Genomic DNA, 25,662 nt, shown 5'->3' on the forward strand with positions numbered 1-25,662 from the left:
TCATCGCTCATCTCACTGGGGCTCGTTACGTTGCACGGTGAGAGAATTTGTCATCATTACTGCGCTGTTAGAATGTAATGCTGGGCGTGTGCAGAGAATTGGCTCGACAATTGCTTGTGTTGTGCGTCTTCATGTCGTCGTGTAAAACGGTTTCACCCAGGAGGCTGTTCACATTCATGGTGTTATATTTTCCTGTCTGTGAGTGAAGCTGATAGCATCTCATCTCTCATTAAGCTCATTGGCTTTGTTGCAGGGCATCATCCTCTCGGGAGGGCAGAAGCAGCGTATCAGTGTGGCCAGGGCTTTGTATCAGCAGACCAATGTTGTCTTTCTGGTAAGTCAACTGATTTACTGACTCAAAACGGAATGAAGCACAAATGATGCCTTCAGAGTGGCAGATCTTCCAAATAAGACTAGTTTGTGGAAACCGGTGCACAATTAATTTGATAAGGTCCAGGTACTTATCCGGCGTAGACTTTGTCGTAGATGACTTAGCTCTGGCAGTTCAACGTTTTCCTCCAATGTGGGGTATTCCTTGAATTTGTCACACTTTGGAATGTCTTTTTACAGGACGACCCATTCTCTGCCTTAGACATTCACTTGAGTGACCATCTCATGCAAGACGGTATCCTCAAGCTCCTGAGAGAGGAGAAAAGGACCGTGGTGCTGGTCACGCACAAATTGCAGTATCTGCTGCATGCAGACTGGGTGAAAGCTTTGTTTCCAGTATTTGTCAGCTGATTTAACACAGTTAGTTCTAAAATTTTTGTGTGTTTTTAAGATTATTGCCATGAAAGATGGCACCATTCAAACTGAAGGCACACTGAAGGACATCCAGAAGTCTGAACCTGAGCTCTTTGAGCAGTGGAAGACGCTGATGCACAGACAGGACCAGGAGTTTGAGACGGTAATCAATCAGCAGCCGCTTGCAGTGCAATTTAATCCTTAATTGCTTGGAATTGATGTTGCCACACATTTGCTTATGCTTATTTAAAATTTGCATTCATTGCGTTGTGTAATGAATTTTGGATTGGCAAGGTGGGGAGACCACATTTTTTTTCCCTTTTCCTCTCTACAGGAGACTGTTGCATCAAGCATGACAGATATGGAGAGGAAAAACCTGCGGAGGGCAATGTACTCGAGGGAAGCTGCAAAGACTGAGGAGGATGAGGAAGGTGAGGGGTCAAAGCACAATGCCAATAAATAATCACCCGTGAACATAATTGGGGATTCCAGCCTTGAGCTTGCTCCAGCTGTCTGAGTATGTTTTTTTTCCTGCAGCAATTGGGTCTTGTCTTTGAAGCAGAACATTCGGCCTGGCGTTTTCTGACATTAAGGATTGAGCAACAATTTTTCTGCTTGAATTTGCACCTATAAAAGTTCCAAGAATTGGAGATTCATGAAACGTTTTAAAATTGCACATATTATTTATTCAGTTCATTAAATTCATGGAGTTAGTGTAGGAACGAATGTTTATAATTGGGTCACAATCATGGTGTCGTAATTTACTGTATTACCATTCAGATACAGTTGACTTTATTTCTCCGATCCATGGAATAGTATATTGAATTCAATTTATGTTCAATGTTTTACACCTGCCGCCATTGAAATGTTGTCATTGAGGTGAAACACGCCAGCTGTGTGTTATTCATTCCTTGTGAAAATGTATTCCACTGTATGCAATCCTTCCTCTCTATCAAAATGTATCCATCTTTAGAGTTTTTCGTGTCTCGTCCTACCTCAGCCCAATCGATGTGACACAATCTCAGGGAAGTGGTCTTGTTCAGCATCTTTATGAATCTGATATACGTGTTACACATCACTGGGGGATGCTGCCACTCCCACCGACGCATCTACAAAGTAGACGAGATTTTAGACCCACAAAAAGCCGGTCTAACTCTGTGCTCAGGTGGTGTCACTCGATTTGAAGGAGGCGTAAGCAGAGAAATTTGGTGCTCCGCGGACGTGCATTTCGGAAATCATTTAATTTTATTCATAAATATGACAAACATACACACCACAATTTGCTGTTCGCTATGTGTTGTAGTGGCTGCGCTACAGTCGCTCTTGCGTGTTATGTCCCGTGTGCTGCATTCTCAATCCGACTGATGTGGTCAGACAACAAGCTTCGTCACAAGCAAACAAGCAAAAGTAAAATTTGCTTGAAAATCACAACAACATGCACTTCTCTTGCCATTCTAGAAACATCTCATCTTTTCATTCATACCATTGCATCTTTTGACTTTGCGGTCCAAAAGCCTGCCTGCAAGAAGTAGGGCAATGGATCCATTTTAGTCCTGCCTCTCGCCTCACATTTTCCTGTCAACACTCACGTTCAGCCTCATGCCCCTTGACCTGCTGCATGGTGTGTGGAAATATATATTTACAGCAGGTGTTGATATCAGTTCCTCACCCCCGGGTGGTGTGTGCTCAGTTGCTCCTGCAAAACATTGCATTCATGGGAATGAGCCCCTGACTGCGATAGAACAAAACTTAAAGGGTACAACTCAGACCTCCGCCAACTTCTACCATTTCATCACTTTTCAAAACAGAAACCGTTATACACACCTCAATTTGTTGACCATTTATTTTTCCCCTTATCTTTTCGTTTATACTGTTTTTATAGCGCTCGCCCCCTCCTGAAATTCTTATTCTCTTATTGAGCCAAATTGATTTTTGGAGGTGACTTAATATTTCTTCGAAGCAAAACCGAAGAAGCCAAGCTGTCCGCATGACATATTATGGGTTTTTGGCGCAAATCCCAGCAGCATCCATATTGGCTTAAGAAGCACTACCATCTCTGATAAGCTTTCACGAGAAAAAGGCCTGTAAAGATGTCTCCGATTGTATCACATTCATGAATCAAAGAAAGCTATTAGAAAAGTCTTCAAATGAAATGTACTTCATATCTCGGGATTTTGCATTGATTCCAAGATATTATTCAAGTAAATATCTATTACAAACTTCACAAATAATGTGATTGATTGATAAATGTGATTAATCGCAATTCATCATGGAATTTATTTGCGATTAATTAGTTAAAAAAATGAATCGCTTGACAGCACTAGTAAATACTTAAGCTATAATTGATCACTTTGTCCAAATTTTATTTGGTTTGTGGAATGCTTTATTAGACGGATCGTAGAAAACCAATCTGAGCAATGTGTCAGATTTTAGGGCGAGCAGTATATCAACAATGATTTGCAGCAGCAGCGTGCAGCTAAATAAAGAAATTAGGTTCATTCGAGGTAAGAGAAACGTGTCGCTCTTTAACATTATGTAAGAGACATCCTCCCAGTGAACTCATCTCTTTGTGGTCTACAGAAGAATCTTTGGAGAGTGATGATGACGACAACCTGTCGCAGGTAATGCGCCAACGAGCCACCATACCCTGGCGCTCCTGTGGCACCTACCTGTCCTCGGCCGGGATCCTCCTTCTTATCCTGCTCCTCCTGTCACAGCTCCTAAAACACACCCTCATGGTGTCCATTGACTACTGGCTGGCACACTGGACGTCACAAGTCATCACGGCCAAGTCAGACGCCACAGCACGCAACTGTACACTTGTTCTGGTGAGGAAAAAAAAAAGATGTTTTTTCTAACAATATTTGACCAACAATGTACAAAGTGATGTTTGTTGAATTCTTTTAGATTGAGCATACTGAATCAAAATGCCCGACAAAACACAAAAAATTATGTATTTGTGTCCAGGCACATTGTGGCAAACAGCCATTTTTTTTTTTTTTGTGGGGTAAGATTGTGGGGGTTATCAGTTTGTATGTTTGCTCAATGCTTTCATTGTATAAAACTAAAATTAAAAAAGCAATGACATAACGCAAATTCTTTCATAAATTTGGGAAGTCTGTCAGTAACCCAAATTGATTTAAATTGCCCTTAATCACAAAAGTGTCTCAAAGGACTTGACTTATGAAGTCCAAATTACAGTAAATATCGTAGTGTATTGTGTACACTTCTAAGTCACAAATTTAAAACAATGAAATGAAAAAGTGCAGTGGTGTTCTTTGAGACAATTTATTGGTCTGCGTTCACATCTTTCTTTGCTTTCTCTGGGAACTGTCGTTCATATCAGTGTCTTTTTCAACAATTTTATACAACCAAGTTGGCCCTAATCTGTGAATCGCTGTTGAGCCGCACTGACCTAAAACGCACGCACAAGCACTGACTGCCAGCTCCAGATGGAGTGTTCTTAAACAAGCGCCAAACGCCAGCCTCTTCTTTAGAAATGCAGAATGGATGCACTGATGAATAGACCAGTCTGGAGAATTAGGATTAAGAATGTAAAAACATTGAGTGAGAGAACTGCAAAAAGTGAAAATGATTCAAACTTACTGCAACAGTTTGTTATTCTCCTGAGAGTACCCCTCCACTGCACACACTACTGTTGAGAAAAAATATTAGAAGATGAATGTCAAACTGAGACAGTCACATTATCACATTTATTTATATATGTATTTATTTATAGACGTATATATATGTCTACATATATTGTGTGGGTGTGTGCATGTGTGAGTATGTCAGGTCACATTTCCCATGGTCATGTGGAAGCTAAGGACTCTGAAAGGCACCTCCCCTTCGCCCTTATGCACAGGTGAAAGCAGTATATAGGGGAACAATTTACAAAATTCCGCCGGTATGTCATTCATCAGCGGCCTGGGCAACCGTCTGTCATTCTTTTTCAAACCGAACCAATCTATAATTGTTAGTCCGTCATGTTATTTTAACCGCGCTTCCGTCATCATTGCCTTTTCTGTGCTGTTACAGGACTGTGGCTTCAGTCACTCATGGTACCTTTCGGTGTTCAGTATGCTGTGCTGCCTCGGCATCATTCTGTGTTTGGCCACCTCTGTGGCTGTGGAGTGGACGGGCCTCAATGTGGCCAAGGAGCTCCACCAGAACCTCCTGAACAAGATCACGCTGGCCCCCATGAGGTACAGCAGCTTGATGCCGTGAAAAAGATTGATGACGTGTGTGTTTGTATTAAAAGCAGAAACACAGTTAAGAGCACACTTTTTCGCCCCATTACTCCAAGTAACATCTGCTTTCCTTCCGCAAAGCCCAGAGACATTCGTTACACGGACTGTCCTGCTTGGCATGTGTGTAAACAAACGTGCACACCGTTGAATCAACACACACTTTCATCTCACGTTAAATCTTAACCTCTTAACTCACAATAAGGTTTTAAAATATAAAGTAAGAGTACAGTAAGAGGTTAGGAGTTGGCGTCTCAGTTTGGGCCCCCTTGTGTGGAGTTTGCAAGTTCTTCTTGTGCTTGGATGGGATTTATAAAGCTACTTTAGTTTCCTCCCACTTTCCAAAAAGATGCAGTTTAGGCTCATTGAAGACTCTAAATTGCCCATAAATGTGAAGATGTGATTGGATCCATCCTGTATGCCCTGCAACTGACTGGTGACCACTCCGAGTTTGAACCACATGCAACCTGGATGAGGTCCAGCGCCATCGAAAATGGATGAAAGAATATCCATGTTGTTGTTGTTTACATTCCAGGTTGTTTGAGACCACACCACTTGGCAACATCCTCAACCGATTCTCCACAGACACAAACACGATCGACCAGCACATCCCGACCACCCTGGAGTGTCTCTCTCGCTCCACTTTGCTGTGTGTCTCCGCCCTGGGGGTCATTTCCTACGTCACGCCCGTGTTCCTCTTCGCCCTCCTGCCGCTGGCTGTCACCTGCTACTTCATCCAGAAATACTTTCGTGTGGCTTCCAGGTGAGACTGGCAGGACCGTGGCGTGTAAGTCGGTGGTTGGACAAGATGCATGATGACATCGAAGTACTTTGCGAGTGTAATGTGTGTCCTTTTTAAAGGTGTGTGTCACATTTGCAAAACATTTTCGAACTTTGTGAAAACAACATAACACAAGTTTTACGCCTTGATGGCATTTATGGTCATTCTGGACGAATGTATTGGGACATTGCATGTCCACTTATTTCACAAAATAAATGCTTCTTTTTAGATGTCAAGGGTAACATACAGAAGTTTACCTTTTACGAGTGGCCTAATTATCCCCATTTTGCCCATTTTGTTCCGCTCTTTTGCAAAGGGACCTGCAGCAGCTAGAGGACTGCACCCAACTGCCTTTGCTCTCCCACTTCTCTGAGACAGTGGAGGGTCTCACCACCATCAGGGCCCTCAGGTGAGCGGACGCGCTTCTTGAAACTTAAATGAGCAATATTCTGTTCCAAGGTTCTTTGCCCTTGAAAGTACCCTACTGTTTAATTTGAAAAAAAAAAAAAAAAGCATGTTTTTTTTATGCCTCAGGTACGAGCCCAGGTTTAGACAGAGGTTACTTCAGTTCACAGACGCCAACAACATCGCCTCGCTTTTCCTCACGGCAGCTAATCGGTGGCTGGAGGTCCGCATGGTAATGACTTTGTCCTGATCTTGTTGGATTTCACATTCACGACATGCCGCCTTGCATTGACGTTTTAATTTGGGCGACGCATTTGCTCCTATTTGAAACGACTTTATTTATGAATACAAATTATTTGACGTTGGCTCGTCTCTTTTTATTTTTATTATGCACTTCACGACATTCTCTCAATGACTTTATCTGGTTGTAGGAATATATCGGGACCTGTGTGGTGTTGGTGGCAGCTGTTTCTTCTATCACAAATTCGCTCAACGATCACTTGTCTCCCGGGCTGGTGGGGCTGGGCCTCACCTACGCACTCATGGTGAGATTGTATGTTGCATGTGTACAGTGACCACAAAATGCTCTCTATATGACAATCCGCAGATACAATACAAATAATTCTGTGAGGTGCTGTGAGTAGTTGTGAGTAATTATAAAATTCATTATTCTATATATTTTTTGGTATGGTGTGGAAAAAAACCTCTGGTATCCTTCTTTTAATATTCGAGACGGTAACTGAAGTCTCATTGAATGAATGTGTTTTATCTATCAGGTGTCCAACTACCTGAACTGGATGGTGCGTAACCTGGCAGACATGGAAGTACAGCTGGGATCAGTCAAGAGAATTAACAGCCTCCTCAAAACAGAACCCGAGAATTACGAGGGTCTGCTGAGTGAGTTCCACCTTGAGTTCAGAAAGAATTTGCAGTTCAATAACACTGAAAACCCAAACCTAACTTGGTTCTAAACAATTACGAATCCAGATGTAATTAATAGACACAAGCAATCTAGTTTCCAGTCCAAATAATGCTCAGCTGGTTGTTGTGGTTCCAAGGCCCATCTCAGGTCCCTGACGGCTGGCCCAGGCATGGCGAGATCCAGATCCAAAACCTGAGCGTCCGTTACGATGCCGCACTCAAACCGGTGCTCAAAAATGTCCACGCGCACATCAACCCTGGGCAGAAGGTAAAAGGGCTTTAGGTGAGAAGAAGGTAAAAAAAAGCTGAGTAAGCGTTAATGTTGGACGTCTGTTTTGCAGGTGGGGATCTGCGGTAGGACAGGCAGCGGCAAATCATCTTTCTCCCTGGCCTTCTTCCGCATGGTGGACATGTTTGAAGGTTTGGACTCTCACACCATCATGTTTGATGCTGCAGTTTATAATACACGTCTTGTGAATTATTTCTTTACTTTGACAGGAAGAATTGTGATTGATGACATTGATATTGCCAAGCTGCCCCTGCAGACGCTGAGGTCTCGTCTGTCCATCATCTTGCAAGACCCCATCCTTTTCAGCAGCACCATTCGGTATGACAAACAACAAGCATCCGTTTTACACACAGAAGTTCTTGTCACGGCCGACAGATTGATGAGAAAAAAGGGCCTTCAAATTTTTGCACTGCAATTGTCTCATGCAGCAGCGTCGAGCAGAGCTGAGCGTTTGCCACATTCCTTCAAAAGGACTTGTGTTATTTTTAGACAACCAATAGAAGTGCCTGTATATGCTTTCAAGAATAGAGGACCACAGTTAGGTTTTCATCAGCCACTTTGTTTGGTTTCTGCCAGACAATTTTTAATATATTTTCACATGATTTCTTTGAATGAATGGCAGTTATTTTTCCAAGGACATTGTGTGAGTACTTTTACTTTTGTACAGGTTCAACCTGGACCCAGAAATGAAGGCCACAGATGAGATGCTTTGGGAAGCTTTGGAGATTGCTCAGCTGAAGCCTGTTGTTAAGTCACTTCCCGGGGGGCTGGGTGAGTTTATACTTGGAGCGATATTTGCGTGCGTGTAGACGTAAGTGCTGTCGAATAAACTGTTATGACCAGGAACAATAGAATTAAAGGTCCGTGTTTCCCTGACCACTAAAAAGGTGCAGAACTTTTCCCAGACCGCCTCCCCCGCACGTCTGCTATAATGTATCACAATAGATGATCATCAATATTTCAAATGCCCTGCAGAGGCTGTTTATGCACACCGCCTGTTCTCAGGTGGCAGTCTTCTATTCAGATCACATCTAATAGCAGACTTCACCTTCATCTGACTTCCACGATGAACGTGATGAGTGGCTGGTATGCTTACGACTTTATTTAGCTGCTGTGGGCTTGCTGGTTATCGCTCTGGACTTAAATGTTCTCTTGTAAGTGTTTGTCTTAGCCAACAGTCAAGATGATTACTCAACATCATTTGATGCTCACCTCAGGCTCTCCACAATGACAGCCTATCATTTGTACTGGCCGCCTACTTCCCTACGTGCAATGCCAGCACGGAGTCAAAGTATGTGTGAACATGAGCTCCTGGGTTTGAATCACGGGTGGAACAACATCATCATGTTCTTCTGATTATTTTTTCTTCTTTTCACACCCCCCAAAAAAACCTCTTTGTTTAACTGAAGATAAAATTGTTTATTAGTGTGTCAGTTGTTTGTTTACATCTGCCCTGCAACTAACCAGGGAGCATTATGTTTGTCTTTTTTTGCCATCTAGTTCTTGTGTGTTTTTTTTTTCAATTTAGCTAATGACTAATGATTGGACTTGTTCATTTGAATATATTTCCAGATGCCAATGTGACAGAGGGAGGAGAAAACTTTAGCCAGGGTCAGCGTCAGCTCTTCTGCCTGGCCAGGGCCTTCGTGAGGAAGAGCAGCATCCTCATCATGGATGAAGCCACAGCGTCCATCGACATGGCAACGGTCTGTGTGTTTACGGCCGCCGTGTTTCTAGGGAGAAAATGGTGACTGGGAGGGGTGAAGTGGAGGTCACTGCTTGATACGCTGTCACCATGGCAAATATTAAACAATAGGAAATAGAATTTGCAGGAACAGCTAAGTGGGTGATTCACAAGATAAAAAAATATATACCTCTGCAGGACGACAGAACGAAAATAGTGCAGATAAGAGCCTGCGGGCAGGTTTGTGCAACTGGCTGCTGCTTACTTGAGAGCATCTCCTGAATGCTGGTTGACAAAGACTGACATTTGTGCTCTCACCAACACAGCACTGATGTCCCTTAGCAGAAAATGCTGAGCTTTTAACTCAACTCACCCAATCGAGTTTCTTAGTTCAAGTCGATTGGAAACAAGAGAGGGTAAAACAAAGCATTGAACAGTTTTTCTTTAAATAAATAAATAAATAAATCTTACCAGTACACATTTCCTTAAACCACTCCATGGCCATGCACCTGCACAATGCAACAATACATTTGCAATGATACTAATGCCCTGTTTTGATTAGATATACTGTGCATTTAACATTATAGTGGTGTCTTTGATACAAGTGACTCGAATTACGAGCTTTTGGAGATACAAACCGTTGTTCAGCCAATGTTTTACTTTGGATTGGTCATAGTGGCAGGGAATGCAGCTAAAGACCCTTTACAAGCAGCAGTTTGGCAGACAGGAAAGGAAAAAAGAAGCTTTAGGCTGCTAATTGCCACTTGGGGAGTGCCAAACTAAACATAAAACAATGTGAATGACATGACCGCGGCCCTAGTGAGGAGAAGCGGTACAGGAGATGGATGGATGGATGAATTTAAAACAACTACAAAGCTTTCCCTTATGAAAACCTGTTAAGCTTAATGCTAACAAACAATGCAAAGCATCATAGACAGTCCTTTGAACACGAACAGTGAGGTAACACATGTAGACAGAAAATGTATTTGCTCTCCTTTGTGAAAAAAATTACTAATATTACCACAACTTGACTGAGTCTGTCGTGAAACTCCAACGTGCTCTATATTTGTGTTATACTGCCCCCGTGTGCGCGTGTGTGTGCGTGTGTGTGTGTGTGTGTGTGCGTGCGTGTATTAGAGAAAGAGAGAGTTATATAATATTTAGACCCAGTTCTTCTTCTACCCCCACAGGAGAGCATCCTACAGAAAGTGGTGATGACTGCCTTTGCAGACAGAACAGTGGTTACAATAGCAGTAAGTGCACATACAGTCGCGTGTAATCACCAGTCCCCATTCACACACACACGCACACACACACACTCTCCAATTAAAACACGTTTTACAGCGCTGTTACGTTTGTTTCTTAAGCTGTCCTTCTTGTTCTCCTCTGTGCCCCACAGCATCGCGTCCACACCATCCTGAATGCCGACCTGGTGATTGTGATGAAGCGCGGGATCATCCTGGAGTATGACGAGCCCCAGGCCCTGCTAAGTAAGGAAGACAGCGTCTTCGCCTCCTTCGTGCAAGCAGACAAGTAGCACAAGAAGAGAATGGAGGAGCGGACATGTCAAGGGAAGACATTCGAAGTGCAATTGACCCATGGAACATTTACCTTTATTTTCTATTCGTATTGTATTATATTTGTACATAACAATGTGAGATGGTTGTTAATAAAATATATATTATCACTGAATGGTGTCTTTGTACACTACAGTGCAAGTGAGGTGTTCTCGACTTTAGACTGATCTAGATTGACCCTTCCAGTAACACATATTCCTATTCTCACGGGTGTCACAAGATCCTGCAGGAGCCAAGACTGACTTCAGAATGCGAAAGGATGCCTGAAATAGCCACGGCACGACAGCCTACACCAAGCACAACTATTACTCTTCCTGAAAGAGCTAAAAGGAATCCTACAACATTTGGCATAAAGACAAGGAATATAACCAAAAAAAGCTCCCTTTTAAAAAGGGATAACGCTCAATTTTAATTTGCGCTTTCGGAGATATAATGTGTAAATGTGGGGGCTTGTAGTTAGTGTAGAACTGTTCTACATTGTACTCATGGCAAAAAAGAAAATATTTGTTTATCAGTACACTGCTGTAAACTGCAAGCACAAAAGACATTCAATTTTTCCCCCACAGGCTTTCAAAGGTCAAAATATTGCCAAGATTAATTGAGGATGAGTTTCTGACAGATTGTTGAATAGTGCATTGAACTTAATTTATCAACTGCTAGTTAAAGCACAGATTGGTGTGTTGGGATGATCACATAGTTTACACTACGTAACAATAAACAATAAAATTATTAGAATACATTTTACGCTATATAATATACTAAAAAATTGACCCACTTTATTGGGACAAAATAAAGTATAGATTAAAATGTTCTAAAACGATTTCAGGGAATAAATATATAACAGCCAAATTAAAAGCAATAATTACGCCGGTGACCTAGAAACGTCGTATGTCGGTGCGTAATCCGCGGATCTCCCTGGTCTGTTCTCTTCAAGAGATTTCATACATAATAGGAACACTTTTTGCATCCACGTTGAACTCCCAGCAAGGGCATTACTGATGTGGTGGAGGGAGGGTCTGCACCTCCCCCCACCATCTCGTGCTATATCGAGCTGAAGAGTCAGCACAAAAGGAAAGTGCATCGCGGACATGGGCCGATATCATCGTGAAACTGCTCCAATCGAGGCTCCCGTAGAAGGCTGCGTTTTGTGCGTGTGCATCCGTTGTGGATTTCTCACAATGCGATGTGCGCCTGGTGCTAGTGGGGGTGGTGTTGTTGGTGGTGTTGGTGGTGGTACACCCTGAGTGACGGTGGCAGCTGAGGACAAGGAGAGAAATCCCCACATGGGACGTCAAGCGCCTGACTGGGGGGGCAACGTGAGGAGAGCGCATAGCTCGGACGACCATACGACCATATGGCTGCGGACGAGCAAAAAAGCTGACAGAAAGCTGCAAAGAGAAACAAACAAACAAGCAAACAACAACAACAACAAAGAAAACACTCCCGCGGCTTTATTTATTTCTCTTTGGAAGCGTAATGCGGGAGAGCCATGTTGTCCAGAAAAGGCCTCATTCCGGAGGACTACTTGCTGACACGCTTGGCTGAGGATGTCCAGCAGCCCAAGTTCAAACCGAAAGCGAGGAAAGCCCGCTTCGTGGCCAAGAACGGCACCTGCAATGTGGCGCACACCAACATCCGCGAGCAGGGCCGCTTCCTGCAAGACGTCTTCACCACTCTGGTGGACCTGAAATGGCTCCACACGCTCATCATCTTCACCATGTCTTTTCTGTGCAGCTGGCTCCTCTTCGGGATGATCTGGTGGCTCATCGCCTTCGCGCACGGCGACTTGGACCGGCGGGCGGGCGACTTTGTGCCTTGCGTCACGGACATCCACTCCTTCTCGTCCGCCTTCCTCTTCTCCATCGAGGTGCAGGTGACCATCGGCTTCGGTGCGAGGATGGTGACGGAGGAGTGCTTGTCTGCCATCGTCGTGCTCATCATGCAGAACATCGTGGGACTGGTCATCAACGCCATCATGCTGGGCTGCATCTTCATGAAGACCGCGCAGGCGCATAGGCGGGCCGAGACGCTCATTTTCAGCAAGCACGCGGTCATCTCGGTGCGTAACAACAAACTTTGCTTCATGGTGCGCATCGGCGACCTGAGGAAGAGCATGATCATCAGCGCCACCGTGCGGATGCAGGTTGTCAGGAGAACCACCACCGATGAGGGCGAGGTGGTGCCCCTGGACCAGATTGACATCCACATGGATAACCCGGTAGGCACCAACGGGGTCTTCCTAGTGTCCCCGCTCATCATCTGCCACGTGATCGACAAGGACAGCCCGCTGTATTCCATGTCCGCCGCGGACCTGCTGCACGACGACGTGGAAGTCATCGTGGTCCTGGAGGGCGTGGTGGAGACCACCGGCATCACCACGCAGGCCAGGACCTCCTACGTGTCCGAGGAGATCCTCTGGGGGCAGCGATTCGTGCCCACCGTGTCCGAGGAGGACGGCATGTACGCTGTGGATTACTCCAAATTCGGCAACACGCAAAAGGTGCCCACGCCGGGCTGCAGCGCAAAGAAACTGGACGAGGGGGGCGGCATCGCGAGGTTTAAAGTCAACGAGGGCGTCACCTTGCGGCCGTCGGCGAGAAGGCGGCGGGGGGCCAGCGTAGCCCGGCGCTCCAGGTTGGAGAGCCGATGACAACTTGCTTGCTCCGAATACATTTACCTGGACGAAACGGACTGCGCACGTGGGCTCTTGGTTTAGTGTTTTCATTTTTTACAAGGGCCGATTCACAATAGAAGATGATGTGTGTGGGGAAAAGACAGTCCCAATTAAGAACCGAATGTTTTCGAAAATTACGCCGCATTTACCACATTTTAATTATGTGCAATTGTTCAAATGAAGTCAATTAAAATGACGTTTTTTTCCAATGTAGGGCTAGAACAGTAGTGGGCAAACGTTTCTCATAAATAACCACACGACCATGCCTGGGGGCTGTTTAAATCACATACGATAAGCGTATTTTTTGTCCACAATTCGGAAATTTGGGGGTTTGTAAAACATCACCAACAACAACAAAATATATATTTTTAAAAGATGTCACAAAGAAGTTAAGTGGCAATGCCTTAACCTTATATATTTGTTGCAGAGGCAATTTTGGCCATCTAGTTCCTTGGGAAGGGTAGCTTTCATACAACACAGAATGTAGAGCAAATGCCAGGAGCATGAGCCGGACAAAAGAACCGAGGACTGTCATATTTTGCTTCGCCCACCTCTGGTCTATGAACATATTCACAAATGTATTTATCATAATCACTCAAGGGTAAATTCAACATCACTCTCTACTATATATATTTTGATTGAATAGCATATAGAGAAGCAGATGAGGTCAAACTGTCAGGCTGAAGAAGTTTGCAAGCAGTGCTGAACCTTTTGGGCTGGAGGTTGGTTCCTTGCTCAAGGACACCGTGGCAGTAGTCTGGAAGAAGACCAAATTAAATTTATGGACCCCAGCGGCATCAATTAGCTATAATATAGAAGTATAGAAAAAAGATTAAACAGCTTCCCAGAATCCTTTATTAGGATGCTGCATTTGATTTCAGTTTCAAAAATTGCCACTCACATTTCACCAAGTCAATCAAATAGTTGAGCGTCACCTCATACCCACTGAGGCCAAACAAAGAAGTGTGCAACGACATGAACAATCAAGAATGTAAGATCCCAGTTTGAATGTGAAAACAATTCTTATTGTGAATCATTCCAATGAGTGTTCACAGATATTTCATGAAATTAAGGAGAACTTTGTACTTAATTTGGGGATAAAATATAAAGAACTGAACTGAAAGGGAACATCAATTGGATTCCGAGTGTCACCGTGATGCCACTCTCAGGTCAGTCTCTGTACTTACATTTTTAAAATGCAAGAGTACTCCTAAATAGACGAGGTAAAAAACATGTCAAGTGTACTTATAGCTTTGACATTGTGTGGTGTACTGGAGATTACCAATACAGCACACCACCACACATAAAAAGCGAGCCTCTTCTTCCCCTCAACCATATTGCAGAGTATCAAGTCTGACCTTTCCTGCCTTTGACCGTAAGAGTTGATAAATGCTCAAGTTAGGCCCAATTTTCAGTACAAACTTGTACCCAAATTTAGTGTAAATGTTTTAATCATCCAAAACATGAATGCGCAAATATTAAACGAGCATGCTTTCATCCATGCAAATTATTACTGTTTCAATGTAAACAAGATTCTTTGACTATTTAGTAGAACTAACGCAGACTTCAACGCAAACTACGCTACACTTTTTTACTCTGTTCCTTTCGACAAAAAAAATTGTGGAATAATAGTTTCATTCCACTGAACCTGACAGCTGGCTAAATATGATTTGGCAATGCACTTCACTTAAATATCTTACATTTAAGTCCAATTTAATACATGTAAAAAAATGTTTAGCATTAATGGCAATAATAAACATGAAATAACGACGCAGTACAAACAAGACACACAGGATCAGAATGGCATTTTTCTTTTATTAGATTATAATCAGCAGAGCTTGAAATATTAAATTGCTTTTAACTTAGTTAATAATTAAAATACATAAAAACAAGAGCCAGAACTGAAGAACCCCGCAAAAAAAGAAAAGAAAAAATAAGTTAAAAAAGGGACAAATATAAACTCAATCCTCCTCCACATAGAAGCGTTCTGACAGAAGTCCAAGCAGAAGTTTTTTTTCGGTGTATTGGTAACTATTGTTATTATTTCCAAACTAATTTTCCTTTCATAATCTTTTTAAAAGCAAATTTTAAAAAGGGATGTGGAAAACTAAACAACAACGAATGAAGAAGAAATGAATGGAGATTTGCAGCTCGTCGCCAGCACGCTCCACACTCCCCCTCTCCTCGCCCGTCGTCATGTTGCCGCGTGTGCGACTGCAGACATGACATCACGTCTTTGTCCATCTGTGCTGCGGCGGCAGGTGTGTGTTTTTGGGTGGCGTTTGGGGAAGTGGGGGAGGAGTACTGCACAAAAACCAGCAATCCACAGCAATTGGGCCACCAATCTGTTAAAGTATCACTATTTCTCTGATCAGATTAAATATCTAATATACAATCTTAATATTTACTTCTGTCCATGTTTCTGTGCATTATCATCTTTGCTGCCTTCTACAGGGAAAAAGGCGCAACGACATGATTGTTGGGGGCCACGCCATCAGTACGTGTAGGTCATGTGGAGGAGTTTGGCCAACTAAAGGGACAGAGAATGAAAAGAGAGGAGACAAAAGCCTCTCTGGCAGCAGTGACAAACTCTCTCAGGTCCTGTGTAGGAGGTGCCTTAAATCAAGCCTCACGTAATCAACCCAAAGCGGGATTGGCTAATATTCGCCACCGTGGCGCTTGGTGCTGTCGGAGGAGGCCAGCAGAGACGCCTCTTGTCCGTCAGACGCAAATCACGGGCAAGAGCAGCTCCAAGCAAACATCCTCTCAAGTACAACAAGTGTGCTAGCTCGAGGATAGACAGGAGGGCCGATCACCACGCTGCAACACACGCGCACGCACACCTTCAACCCAACCAAACAACAACAAAAATAGAACCAAATAACTCTCCAACAAAAGTAAAAGTGAAATGAAACCAAACAAATGAAACACAGCCTTTTTGTCCTAGTTTAAATGACAGAAGATGGGAGGGATGTGTTTTTTTTTTCCTTTTAATCCCTAGGAGGAACGTTCACGCCAATTCCTGCTGGCGTTACAAGCCCCTCGCTATCACCCACCCTCCCTAAACTGCGCAGATTCCCCCCCCCCCCCCCCCCGCCCCCCCTTGTCCTTCCGACTGGTTGGTTGGTGTTGCGGCGAAATACGCAAGTGTCGTGGAAGGTTTGTCAAGTCCCGCTGGCACACAACGCAAGGCGGCCAGGCCGTCTTTCCTTCTCTCCTGTCTTATCCTCTATCGCCCCCAGGCCGGCATCTCGGCGGCGCCTCCGCTCATCTCTCCGTCACGTGGTTTTGTGAGGAAGGGGAGGGAGACGAAGTCGGCGAGGAGGGGGCCGGCGCGGTCGAGGGCGGCGGCGGGGCGGGGGCGCACAGGATTTCGGACAGGTCGTCCATGATACAGGTCTCCTTAGGGTCGACCAGGTTGAATTCCCTTACGAAAACGATGAAATGTGCATAGAGAGTGTTCAAGTGGCCCTGCAGGTCCAGTGCCACTGTCTCTTTAAAGTGCGCCCAGTAGAGGTGAGCCAGCACGTGGAACAGGTAGCGGCAGATCTTCTTCACCAACGTGTCAAAGGAGTTAGGGAATTCTTTGCCTGAGGGAAGAGTGAGACAATTAGGAAGTGGAAGAACCTTGTTGACAGTCACGCCCACCCTCACTTCCTTCAACATGAAGGAAAAGAAAGCAGTTGGGCTTCCTCGCTCTGTTTGAGTAGCTGAGCAATAAAGAGGCAGCAGAGGGCAGCAGCACCACATTTGGTGGGACATCATTACATTGTTTCTTAAACTTCGAGTCACTGCACACTACCAAAGAAAAATGTCAGGTGGTTACACCCAAGTACTGAAATAATGGCATATTCCCTCTTAGTTGACTTACTCTTTGTGAGCCTGTTTAGTAAACACAAAGCTGATTCAATTGGAGAAAGCTTTTTTTTTTTCAATTTGATGTCAGTCATGGTGACAGGTCGATATCACAAGTCAACAGTACTGATTTACATTGCTGGCATAGATGACCAAAGATATATCATTATTTGTAAATGAAGAACACTGGTCTACTACTTATATTTTTAAATTAGAAATGCATGTAAAATTTTCTATGAGTCTTATGTTCTGAGCACATCAGGTTTCCAAAATAATTTGAGTAACAATGATCTCATGTAATATAGCACATGTGTCAAACTCAAGGCCCGCAACCTCATTTTATGTGGCCCGCAAAGGGCAAATCATCTGCATCAACTTCCTGTTTCTAGCATATTTTCTTCACTTTTAACAACACTGTTTATATGTTACCAATCCTCCCCTTTTTAAAATAAATTGAAAAATTGTTGAATAATTACTTACTAGCTTCCGATTTCAAAACTGGCTTTCCAATCAATTTATATGGGTTCACAGTCATACCGGCCCTCTGAGGGAAACCACAACTACAATGTGGCCCCGTCCACTAAAATGAGTTTGACACCCCTGTAATATAGTAAAGGTGGAAATACTTTCGGTGAAAGAAATTGAAAGAAATATTGCACAGGCTTTGACAGGTCAAACGTAAAAACGAAAAAAATTCTCAAAAATCAGATGTACAAGGGACACACAAAGGCGTTACTGATTAAAATATCCCTTTCAGAGCAGTTATTGGGTAAATTCCCACAGACCCTCCTCCAAATATCTTGCTTGAGAAGGGGAAGAAATACTTACCATATTTCGTAGGAAAGACTTCCTCATCTGTGACCAGTTTCTGGCAAAGACTCATGACAAGGTCAACATATTGTGGCGCAGTGCACTTTGTCTTCTTCCCCTTCTCATCCTGCCAGTAGTAGATTCTGGACAACATACAAAACAAAAAAAACAAAAAAACATTAAAGTGTGTTGCAACCTAAGATTACTTGACAGTGGGGGGAAAACCACATGTAAATGAGGCTTTCATGAATCATGTAAATGTTTTTTTAAGAATGTTTGAGGAAGGAGTAGCTGCCATACGCAAACACCTAATACAACACACGCAAATGTTGCCTCCAAAACTCCAGGAGAAACAGGTAAGTGATTCATCCACTGCGCTTTATGACCTTATTTGGGGAAAACCCCAATATGCGAGTTTAAGTGTCACTTTGAAGATTACAGCAAACTGTTAGATGGACACAATAATTAACATGAACTTATTTTACATAAAGTTTGCAATAGAGCATAACTATGACAAACGGGTCATTGGTTTGCTGCCGCGTTCCGATCCTATAGTGGCGACATAACTCGAGTTTGTACAGAAGATAGAACACACACTAACATAGGGTGTCATCCTCAATGAAGGGTGTCAAAAGTTGAAGAATGCGAGTAATTTTGCAGCATTCAAGCCAATACAGTTGAACTGAAATAGCTTGACAGTGGTCATCGTATGGATACACTTATGAAGAATGGTCAAATGTTACTTAGAAACTTGACGATGCAGGTGGTTTGACCCTGGGGCAGATAGCCTCCACTGTTCCATACATCAGAAGAAACATGAGATTTTTCTTGCAAAGAAGCAAACAACAAAGGAGCTGAACTCAAATATGCACAAAAAGCTAATGTACAGTTCAAGTACACGACAACACATTGTCCTCTGTCTGCACACAAAATAGTTTTAATGACACTTAAATGGTTGTGCTTCTGCTTCTGGAAACATTTTCTTTGCCAAAGCTGTCTTGAGGCAGGGGCACTGGCAGTGCTGTGACTGCAGCCAGAAAAGACAAGCAGGAAAGGGTGGATGGGGTCACTCTTACGCAATGAAAAGGGTGGAATGGGGCGAACACATCGTGTCATCACGCTCACAAATTGTGTTTTGTTCCTCTAATAAGCAGTCGCATGACAAGAAGAAACAAAAATGATGAATGGCCTCTATTGTTGTCTCTTGATCCCCTTCATAGTTGAAGTCTTTGGCAGTTTCCAATGTGTCACATGTGTATAATGTCACACTATTGACACAGTTGTCACATCTATTCCAGACCCACTTTTTTCCCCCTGCTGTGGAAACCAACGCCAGATCGACGTTGGTCTATCTACATAAAACCTACTTGTTCATGTTTCTCCTTCGTCATACGGTCGGTGCACATTTATCAGGGTGTGGGAGAGCAGTGGCTAGGCGGTGACTTAAAGTGACAGCAGCAGTTGACTGAGCAGTTAAATCATGACAAGCTCGTCACTCACAGTGAATGGGTCATGCGGGTACTATGCCTCAACCGTTGGGTTGTTTGTCATTGCTTGTGCCATGTGTGTATAAATGGACAGGTGCGTACTGGTGATCTGGTTTTTCCAGTGTGCAAAATACACAGGATAAACAAAGGACTGCTCCTTAAGACAAGGGCGCACACATTAAGCCCGTACCTCACCCTGACAGGGTAAACTAGTTGGATAAATCATTATAATTAGCCACCTTCCCATTGTTACACAGGAAAAACCGTCTTGCAGGGTATAATGACCTTTGAAAGACGGCAACGGTCACACGGGTATTATCAACCGTTTACTGTTTAACGGCATACACATTTCTTCCTTCGTGGGAAATCTTGAAAATTATTTACTGCTGCGGTTCATTTCAATAGAAGTGCACCGCTCCTAGGAAGGAAAAAAAAGAAGTATAGTCCACTCTATTAAAGAATGAACTTCATCTATTCTTTTTACTCTTCAACATCTGCGCACTTTCTATTGCTTCATGGCGGGGCTGCCTTTTCGTGATGCTTAATACTGACACAGTGGCTAAAAAGGGGAGACAACTCAAAAACTTTCTTTAAAATATGTCATATGTGGCCCCACTCCCATGGGGCAGCCATTTTGCCTTGTACTGCCACTTGCTGTCGCCTGAAAATGACGTCACAGTCCCCAAGGGCTCAACTTGTGCACATCACGAAACCAAACTCAGAAAACATGAGACGTGTTTTGGGGGCGGTAAATACATGTTTTGATTTTACCTCCCTTTTAAAGGTAAATGTGGTACTTCAAAATATAAAAGAATCAATTTCTAAACCCACCAAAATATGCCTCAAAAGGCAAAGAAAAACCCACTGTGTGATGATGTTACATGATGAAACCTGTTTAAACATTTTTCTGTTTCACCACATTAGTTTGCTGAGTTTTATACTTGTCTGGCTGTAACACGGCATTGAATTCTTTTAAACTGTAAAGATTGACCTATCCAGGATAAAAGTGGAGCTCATTACTCACGTGTTGCATGCCGTCATGGCTTGACAGCTGTCCCCAGTGCAGAACTCCGAGATGGTGCTGTATTGCAAGTTGATAAGATTGAAGAATGTAGTTGCTGCAGGAACAATAAAAATACACATTATGCCAACGTCACGCATGACAACATATCAGCATATGATTATACTCTCGTAATAATGCTCATTGACGTCACAAGACGGAAGAGGCACATTTATTCATGACACGTACTCTCGTGGAACGTCAAGCATGTGACTTTGATATCAGTGAGTCACAGTCACAAGCAGCACTACAAACCAGTAATTAAACCTAATCTCAATCAATCTCGTTTTATTGAAGTCTTGGCATTCAAGTTGGTTAAATGTAAGCGAGCCAAGAGATTGAAAAGAAATGTCGGGAGATGTAAAATGTTTTTGAACGCAAAGGTCCAAATTCTCAGCAGCAGGGAGACCAGAAGCAGCTTTATTGGGTTGATTTATTTGAAGTCTACACTCATGTTACCGGATAAAGAATGTGTTTGCATTTAAACAATATAGATGACGACTCACGGTACAAGGAAACACATGCTGCTTTTTACTTAAATCCGCAACATTTAGGTTAACCACAGGTGAACCATGAAAGCATTTCATGTGAAGATGTACCTGCAGGGCTTCCACAATCAAAAGTGTTCCTTTGAAAGCACCGCTCATCTCATTCGAGCGTGGGAAAACGTGTTTGCTGGTTTTCATGTGACTGCTGTGCAACGTGACTCACTCGTATCTTGCCGTAGAGAGTTGGGAGCCGACATATAGCCATTGAAATTGGGTTATATTGTACAAGCTCAACAAAAATATTGAGAAATATTCTGGGAATTTGATTGTGTGAGAAACAACAAGTCATGACTGAGTTTGTCGAAACATCAGGAACTTGTGTAGAGGCTTGAAGATAAAACCAACTTAAGTGACTACAAGTCCAAACACTACTGTTTGAACTTCTTGTAGACAGTTAACACGTGAAAACATGTATTAACATGTCATTTTTCCCCCATTCCCATCTCAAGCAGTCCTTTATTGAATACCTGAGAAACACAGAGTCACGGAGATGAACAAAATAAATAGGAGGATCAATCAAGCAGCCTTTTTGCAACTGTGCTTACACAATTGCAGAAAGCACTCATGTAAATTTAAGAAAGAAGGGCAAACAGGACTGACAGCAAGGGATGGTGTTTAAAGGAACTGTGTGTGTTGTGTTGCTGGGAACGGGCTAAATGTTGCGCGATGTCTGCATCGTGTTAAAAGTTTGGCTCTGTAGGATACACCTCCAGCAGCTTCTGTTGGCTGACATTTTTACTTTCCACCATTTTGCATTTCAAGAAAATCTCCTGTCTTGTTTTTCACCTGGCATCAGTAGGACACCTTTAATATAAAAAGGTATTGTGGCAGTGGTATTACAGTGGACTGAGGCCAACCGCAAATTCCCGCAGACAATTGATCCTCCCTTAAAAGTTACTGTAATTGCTTATATTAAGTTTGAAATTATAAACAAAAAGAGGTAAACACAATTTTGCTGCAGCCTTAAATATACAATACATTAAAGACCTTGCAGCTAAGCACGCATAAACACAATGTACATGCATGTCAACAATGATGATGATGATGATGATGATGATGATGATGATGAATTACTGTAGCGATGCACCGCGGTTGGCTAGTGCGGAAGTGTTTACCGACTCAAATCTGCTGAACCCACGCAGTGACAACACAAATTGGTGGTTATACACAGGTTTAATGATGAGCCGTTGAGCTGTTATTGTGGATTCTACTGAATTTGATGCCGTATTTGGCCTTAGTTTGGCAAAACTGGCAAAACTATTGCAAGCCAAGGCAGCTGCAGCAAACATGGGTGCCAACATCTTAGCTCTTGTTTATCAGGGGATATATATTAATATTTAGTAACTGTGGGCATTTCTGGTGATGAAAGGCTATATAAATAAATTAGATTTCCGAGTCACGCTAAAATGTTCTTTCCAAAAATCAATTCTATGTGGCCCCATTAGCTTAAACAATGGTATGGACTGATTAATATTGTGTGTAACTTGTTGTTGACTGTAAATTAAATAACAGTTGCTCACGATTCAGAAAACAACCGATCGGGGCTCACCTGTGCACAAGCTGAGCCGTGATTGGCTGAATCCTGTGCAACTGTTTTATTTATTTTTTGCGCGTTAACTTGGTGTCACAAATTTCGACTTGGCAAGTTTTTGCAAGAATAACTAACAGGTGAATTCACAAATGATTAACTGTAAATGTGGGTCTCAATTGCAAATCACCAAGAAAAAAAATACCAAAAAAAGACCTAAGTGCGGTAATACACAACACTTTCTATTATTGAAAGGTTTTGCACAACAATTTGATTTGACATTAGATTCTGATGTTGTGATTACTGACCGTGAGCAAAAATATTGGAGTATCAGAGTATTAAAATTACAGCAATAAAAAAAAAAAACATGTGTACCATATGAAGTCTTCTTCTGTTTTAATTCTTCTTAGTTAAGTCACAGTGACCCATCACTGGTGAGCTATTTTTAGAACAGACCCTTGGGCTACTTATGTTGCCCTTCGGGCTAACTAGTACCCACTGGCTCCATTATTATTTGTTTTTTTAAGACAATGCACATTAATCAGAGCAAAAAGGTTTACGTGTTTGTGGAGTCTCTTTCGTCTTGTATCCACGCAGTATTCGCTTGGACTGTTATTTTAACCCTGAAAGCACATAATTGGGCCAAATGGTGGTTTTTTCTGAAACTAAGGAGGCTTATTCAACATGTAATCCATAAAGTCGTTGATTGGTTAATAGATCAGTCCTAATTCTCGTCCATCTAATGCACTGTGTCCTGAAATCAAATTCAAACATCAGGCACTCTCACTTACTGTTGCTGGCTAGCCATTCGTGGAGGTCTATCTCTCGGGGCAGAACCACCAGTTCTTTAAGGTCAAAATCCACCACTCGGATCTTTGTGAACTCTGGCTCAAGGTATTGCTTCTTCTCTTCTGCCGGAGGCTTCTTTCCATTAGGTTTTGTCTTTGACTTCCTGTAAACCAGAAGAAGAGGAAAGATCAAAATGTTGCACTTACATGCAGGTAGCCAACCGAGCACTGTGGAATTCAACAAGTAAGGGCATCTTTTTGCATTTTTTAGCTTGCAAAAACATTTCCAGAAATGCAAGAAAAAAAACTTTGAAATATTACAGTATCCAAGAGGAGGATTGTCAGGAATTCAAAACAAATTGTACACATTTCAGGCATCAGACGCAACACAAAGTGCTTTACAAGGATGAGTATTTGATAGAATGTGACATCTTAAATTAATTGGAAACTGCAATGTCAATGGGAAAAAAGAGTCTCCCGAGTTCACACAGGCAGATTTAGAAATTTAGAGCAAATCTACACTCTCTTTTGAATTGCTTTTGGCAGTTGACAGTTATTATCCGGAGGCTCAACGTGAGGGATGCCATTTTGCAATGGTGGATTCACACCCCGACATAGACTAAACAAAGAGCCCTGTGTGTATGTACATGACCTTTCACTCTGCCCTCTAACCTAATGTCACCTCTGAAGCCACAGACAGCCATCCCCAGTGCCTTGTACTTCCATTGCTAGTTTTAGCACGGGTATGTCACATCACACTTCACGGACTACTACATACCCTGGCCGTACTTCCACTCAGAAGCAGTGCAGACAGTGTAATCTGAGGTCAAAGGTTAAAAGACTTGATGCATTAGTGTGACAAACAGAAGCAGACTCGAAATGTGGATTTAATTAGGGCCACCTGCAAACTCAAATGTGATCCAGCGCAAGAACTGTAACACAAGCTTTTGCTTTCACAGGTCATAATACTGTGTTGTGAATGACAGAGAGGTGCATTATCGTCAGAATTTTAAATTCCGATAAAGGTAATTTTATATCTCAATAATGGTATCTATCCTGATATTGCATTTTTTTCTTCAAATTATCTGAAATAAATGGCAATTGTTAGTACCTTTTTACATTTGATGCTAAAATATAAATTGTGTACAGAAACACAATAAAATAAATAACAGAATGAAATGCAAGATAAAATACAAATATCCATTGGCCAAATAAACATCTTTAAAAAATATATTGTTGTACAACTTTGTTTAAAAGAAAGTGAAAACAATTAAAAGAAATACAATGGGAATGAGCCGAACATTTAGAAATAGGATCGAGCTATATTTTGCACATTTTGTGATCTATGTGGGGCAAAGCCTACGCACAGTCATCAGGATATTCTGAATTTAGCAGTACACTGCGGAAAGACATTTACGAAAAGTGAACCAAAGCAGTGCCAGACTACACAAGCCGATAAACATTGGAAAAATGCTTGCGAGTACTCTCTCTTAAAAAGTACAAAAGTATATGCAGAAAATAAGTTATTTCAACAGACTAATTGGTCCATCAACTTTGATGATTATCTTGTTCTAAATCTCAGATGTCTTGTCTTAGTCAGAACACTGGAGGGCACAATGTACAAATAACACACTCAACTGTTCGACATGGGTAGCCCAGACAGCAGCAGCTGCCACGCTGCAAAAATCTACCGTTATAATCTAGCATGTTTGGGGTCGTGTTGCGCCTGTTTGAGCCTGCTGGCGTACGTAGAAGCTTTGCCATAGATGCACCTGCTAATTTGGTGACAAAAAATTAGTCCGCTCTTGGGGAACAACGGGCACCACATTTTTTTCAGTCGAACGCAGCATTGGGAACTATATAGACCATAATACTTTTTTCTGCAGAGCGAATAGGAGCACATGAGATGCGTTTGAGCACGTATTGTGATGATAGTGATATCAGGAGGTTCAGATTTCTTCAGAATCATTACAGAAATCAATTAATTGAACCAATTATAATCATCATCATCTTAAGAAATAATGGCATCCCTTCAGTAGTGTGTGCGTGTGTTCTCACACGAATGCGTGATCCGGAGGTGCAAGATGGTTTCCAATTTCACATGTTACACATACGACTGTCTAAATGATCAAAAAAGGGGCGATATGACAGTTTACGTGCCAGTATCATTTACGAACTCCAGTAAGGCTAATTTCTGGTTCCACGTCAAGCACGGCGTACACGGCCGAGTGCTCTGCACCACAATGATTTTGATGCAAATTAGG

At 42.6% G+C, this 25,662-nt stretch overlaps 3 protein-coding genes across 8 annotated transcripts in view; 2 read left to right on the forward strand and 1 right to left on the reverse strand.

Moving 5' to 3' along the window:
* The window catches only part of abcc8 (ATP binding cassette subfamily C member 8), a 40,876-nt gene extending 30,113 nt beyond the window's left edge, over nucleotides 1-10,763 (forward strand). Inside the window, exons 22-40 of one of the 3 annotated variants that reach the window (XM_088299273.1) lie at nucleotides 254-334; nucleotides 571-708; nucleotides 782-907; nucleotides 1,079-1,175; nucleotides 3,325-3,365; nucleotides 3,462-3,572; nucleotides 4,783-4,949; nucleotides 5,527-5,754; nucleotides 6,089-6,181; nucleotides 6,307-6,409; nucleotides 6,609-6,722; nucleotides 6,954-7,074; nucleotides 7,236-7,366; nucleotides 7,440-7,518; nucleotides 7,597-7,705; nucleotides 8,055-8,158; nucleotides 8,960-9,093; nucleotides 10,262-10,324; nucleotides 10,471-10,763. In XM_088299273.1, the coding sequence (XP_088155399.1) occupies nucleotides 254-334; nucleotides 571-708; nucleotides 782-907; nucleotides 1,079-1,175; nucleotides 3,325-3,365; nucleotides 3,462-3,572; nucleotides 4,783-4,949; nucleotides 5,527-5,754; nucleotides 6,089-6,181; nucleotides 6,307-6,409; nucleotides 6,609-6,722; nucleotides 6,954-7,074; nucleotides 7,236-7,366; nucleotides 7,440-7,518; nucleotides 7,597-7,705; nucleotides 8,055-8,158; nucleotides 8,960-9,093; nucleotides 10,262-10,324; nucleotides 10,471-10,608 (2,178 nt within the window). In that variant the 3' untranslated portion in view covers nucleotides 10,609-10,763. Of the gene's footprint in view, nucleotides 1-253; nucleotides 335-570; nucleotides 709-781; nucleotides 908-1,078; nucleotides 1,176-3,324; nucleotides 3,573-4,782; nucleotides 4,950-5,526; nucleotides 5,755-6,088; nucleotides 6,182-6,306; nucleotides 6,410-6,608; nucleotides 6,723-6,953; nucleotides 7,075-7,235; nucleotides 7,367-7,439; nucleotides 7,519-7,596; nucleotides 7,706-8,054; nucleotides 8,159-8,959; nucleotides 9,094-10,261; nucleotides 10,325-10,470 lie in introns of those variants that run through there. The other 2 variants (XM_088299272.1, XR_015844137.1) reach the window with 2 other exon arrangements.
* Nucleotides 10,764-11,614: 851 nt separating this feature from the next.
* On the forward strand, nucleotides 11,615-15,949 carry kcnj11 (potassium inwardly rectifying channel subfamily J member 11). Its single transcript, XM_088299275.1, has one exon. The coding sequence runs from the start codon at nucleotides 12,138-12,140 to the stop codon at nucleotides 13,296-13,298; it is 1,161 nt and encodes a 386-aa protein (XP_088155401.1). The 5' UTR covers nucleotides 11,615-12,137; the 3' UTR covers nucleotides 13,299-15,949.
* Nucleotides 15,950-16,406: 457 nt separating this feature from the next.
* mob2a (MOB kinase activator 2a) overlaps nucleotides 16,407-25,662 on the reverse strand; it is a 59,459-nt gene continuing 50,203 nt past the window's right edge. For all 4 annotated transcript variants that reach the window (XM_088299279.1, XM_088299277.1, XM_088299278.1 and 1 more), the window contains exons 2-5: nucleotides 23,402-23,562; nucleotides 20,499-20,592; nucleotides 18,006-18,130; nucleotides 16,407-16,912 (exon numbers count right to left, since the gene is read on the reverse strand). In XM_088299279.1, coding sequence (XP_088155405.1) covers nucleotides 16,590-16,912; nucleotides 18,006-18,130; nucleotides 20,499-20,592; nucleotides 23,402-23,562 — 703 coding nt within the window. In that variant the 3' untranslated portion in view covers nucleotides 16,407-16,589. The remainder of the gene's footprint in view (nucleotides 16,913-18,005; nucleotides 18,131-20,498; nucleotides 20,593-23,401; nucleotides 23,563-25,662) is intronic.

This window comes from Idiotropiscis lumnitzeri, chromosome 6 (genome assembly GCF_059441095.1).
Source record: "Idiotropiscis lumnitzeri isolate Australia: NSW breed Sydney's pygmy pipehorse chromosome 6, RoL_Ilum_1.0, whole genome shotgun sequence".
In the NCBI taxonomy this organism is placed as follows: Eukaryota; Metazoa; Chordata; class Actinopteri; order Syngnathiformes; family Syngnathidae; genus Idiotropiscis; species Idiotropiscis lumnitzeri.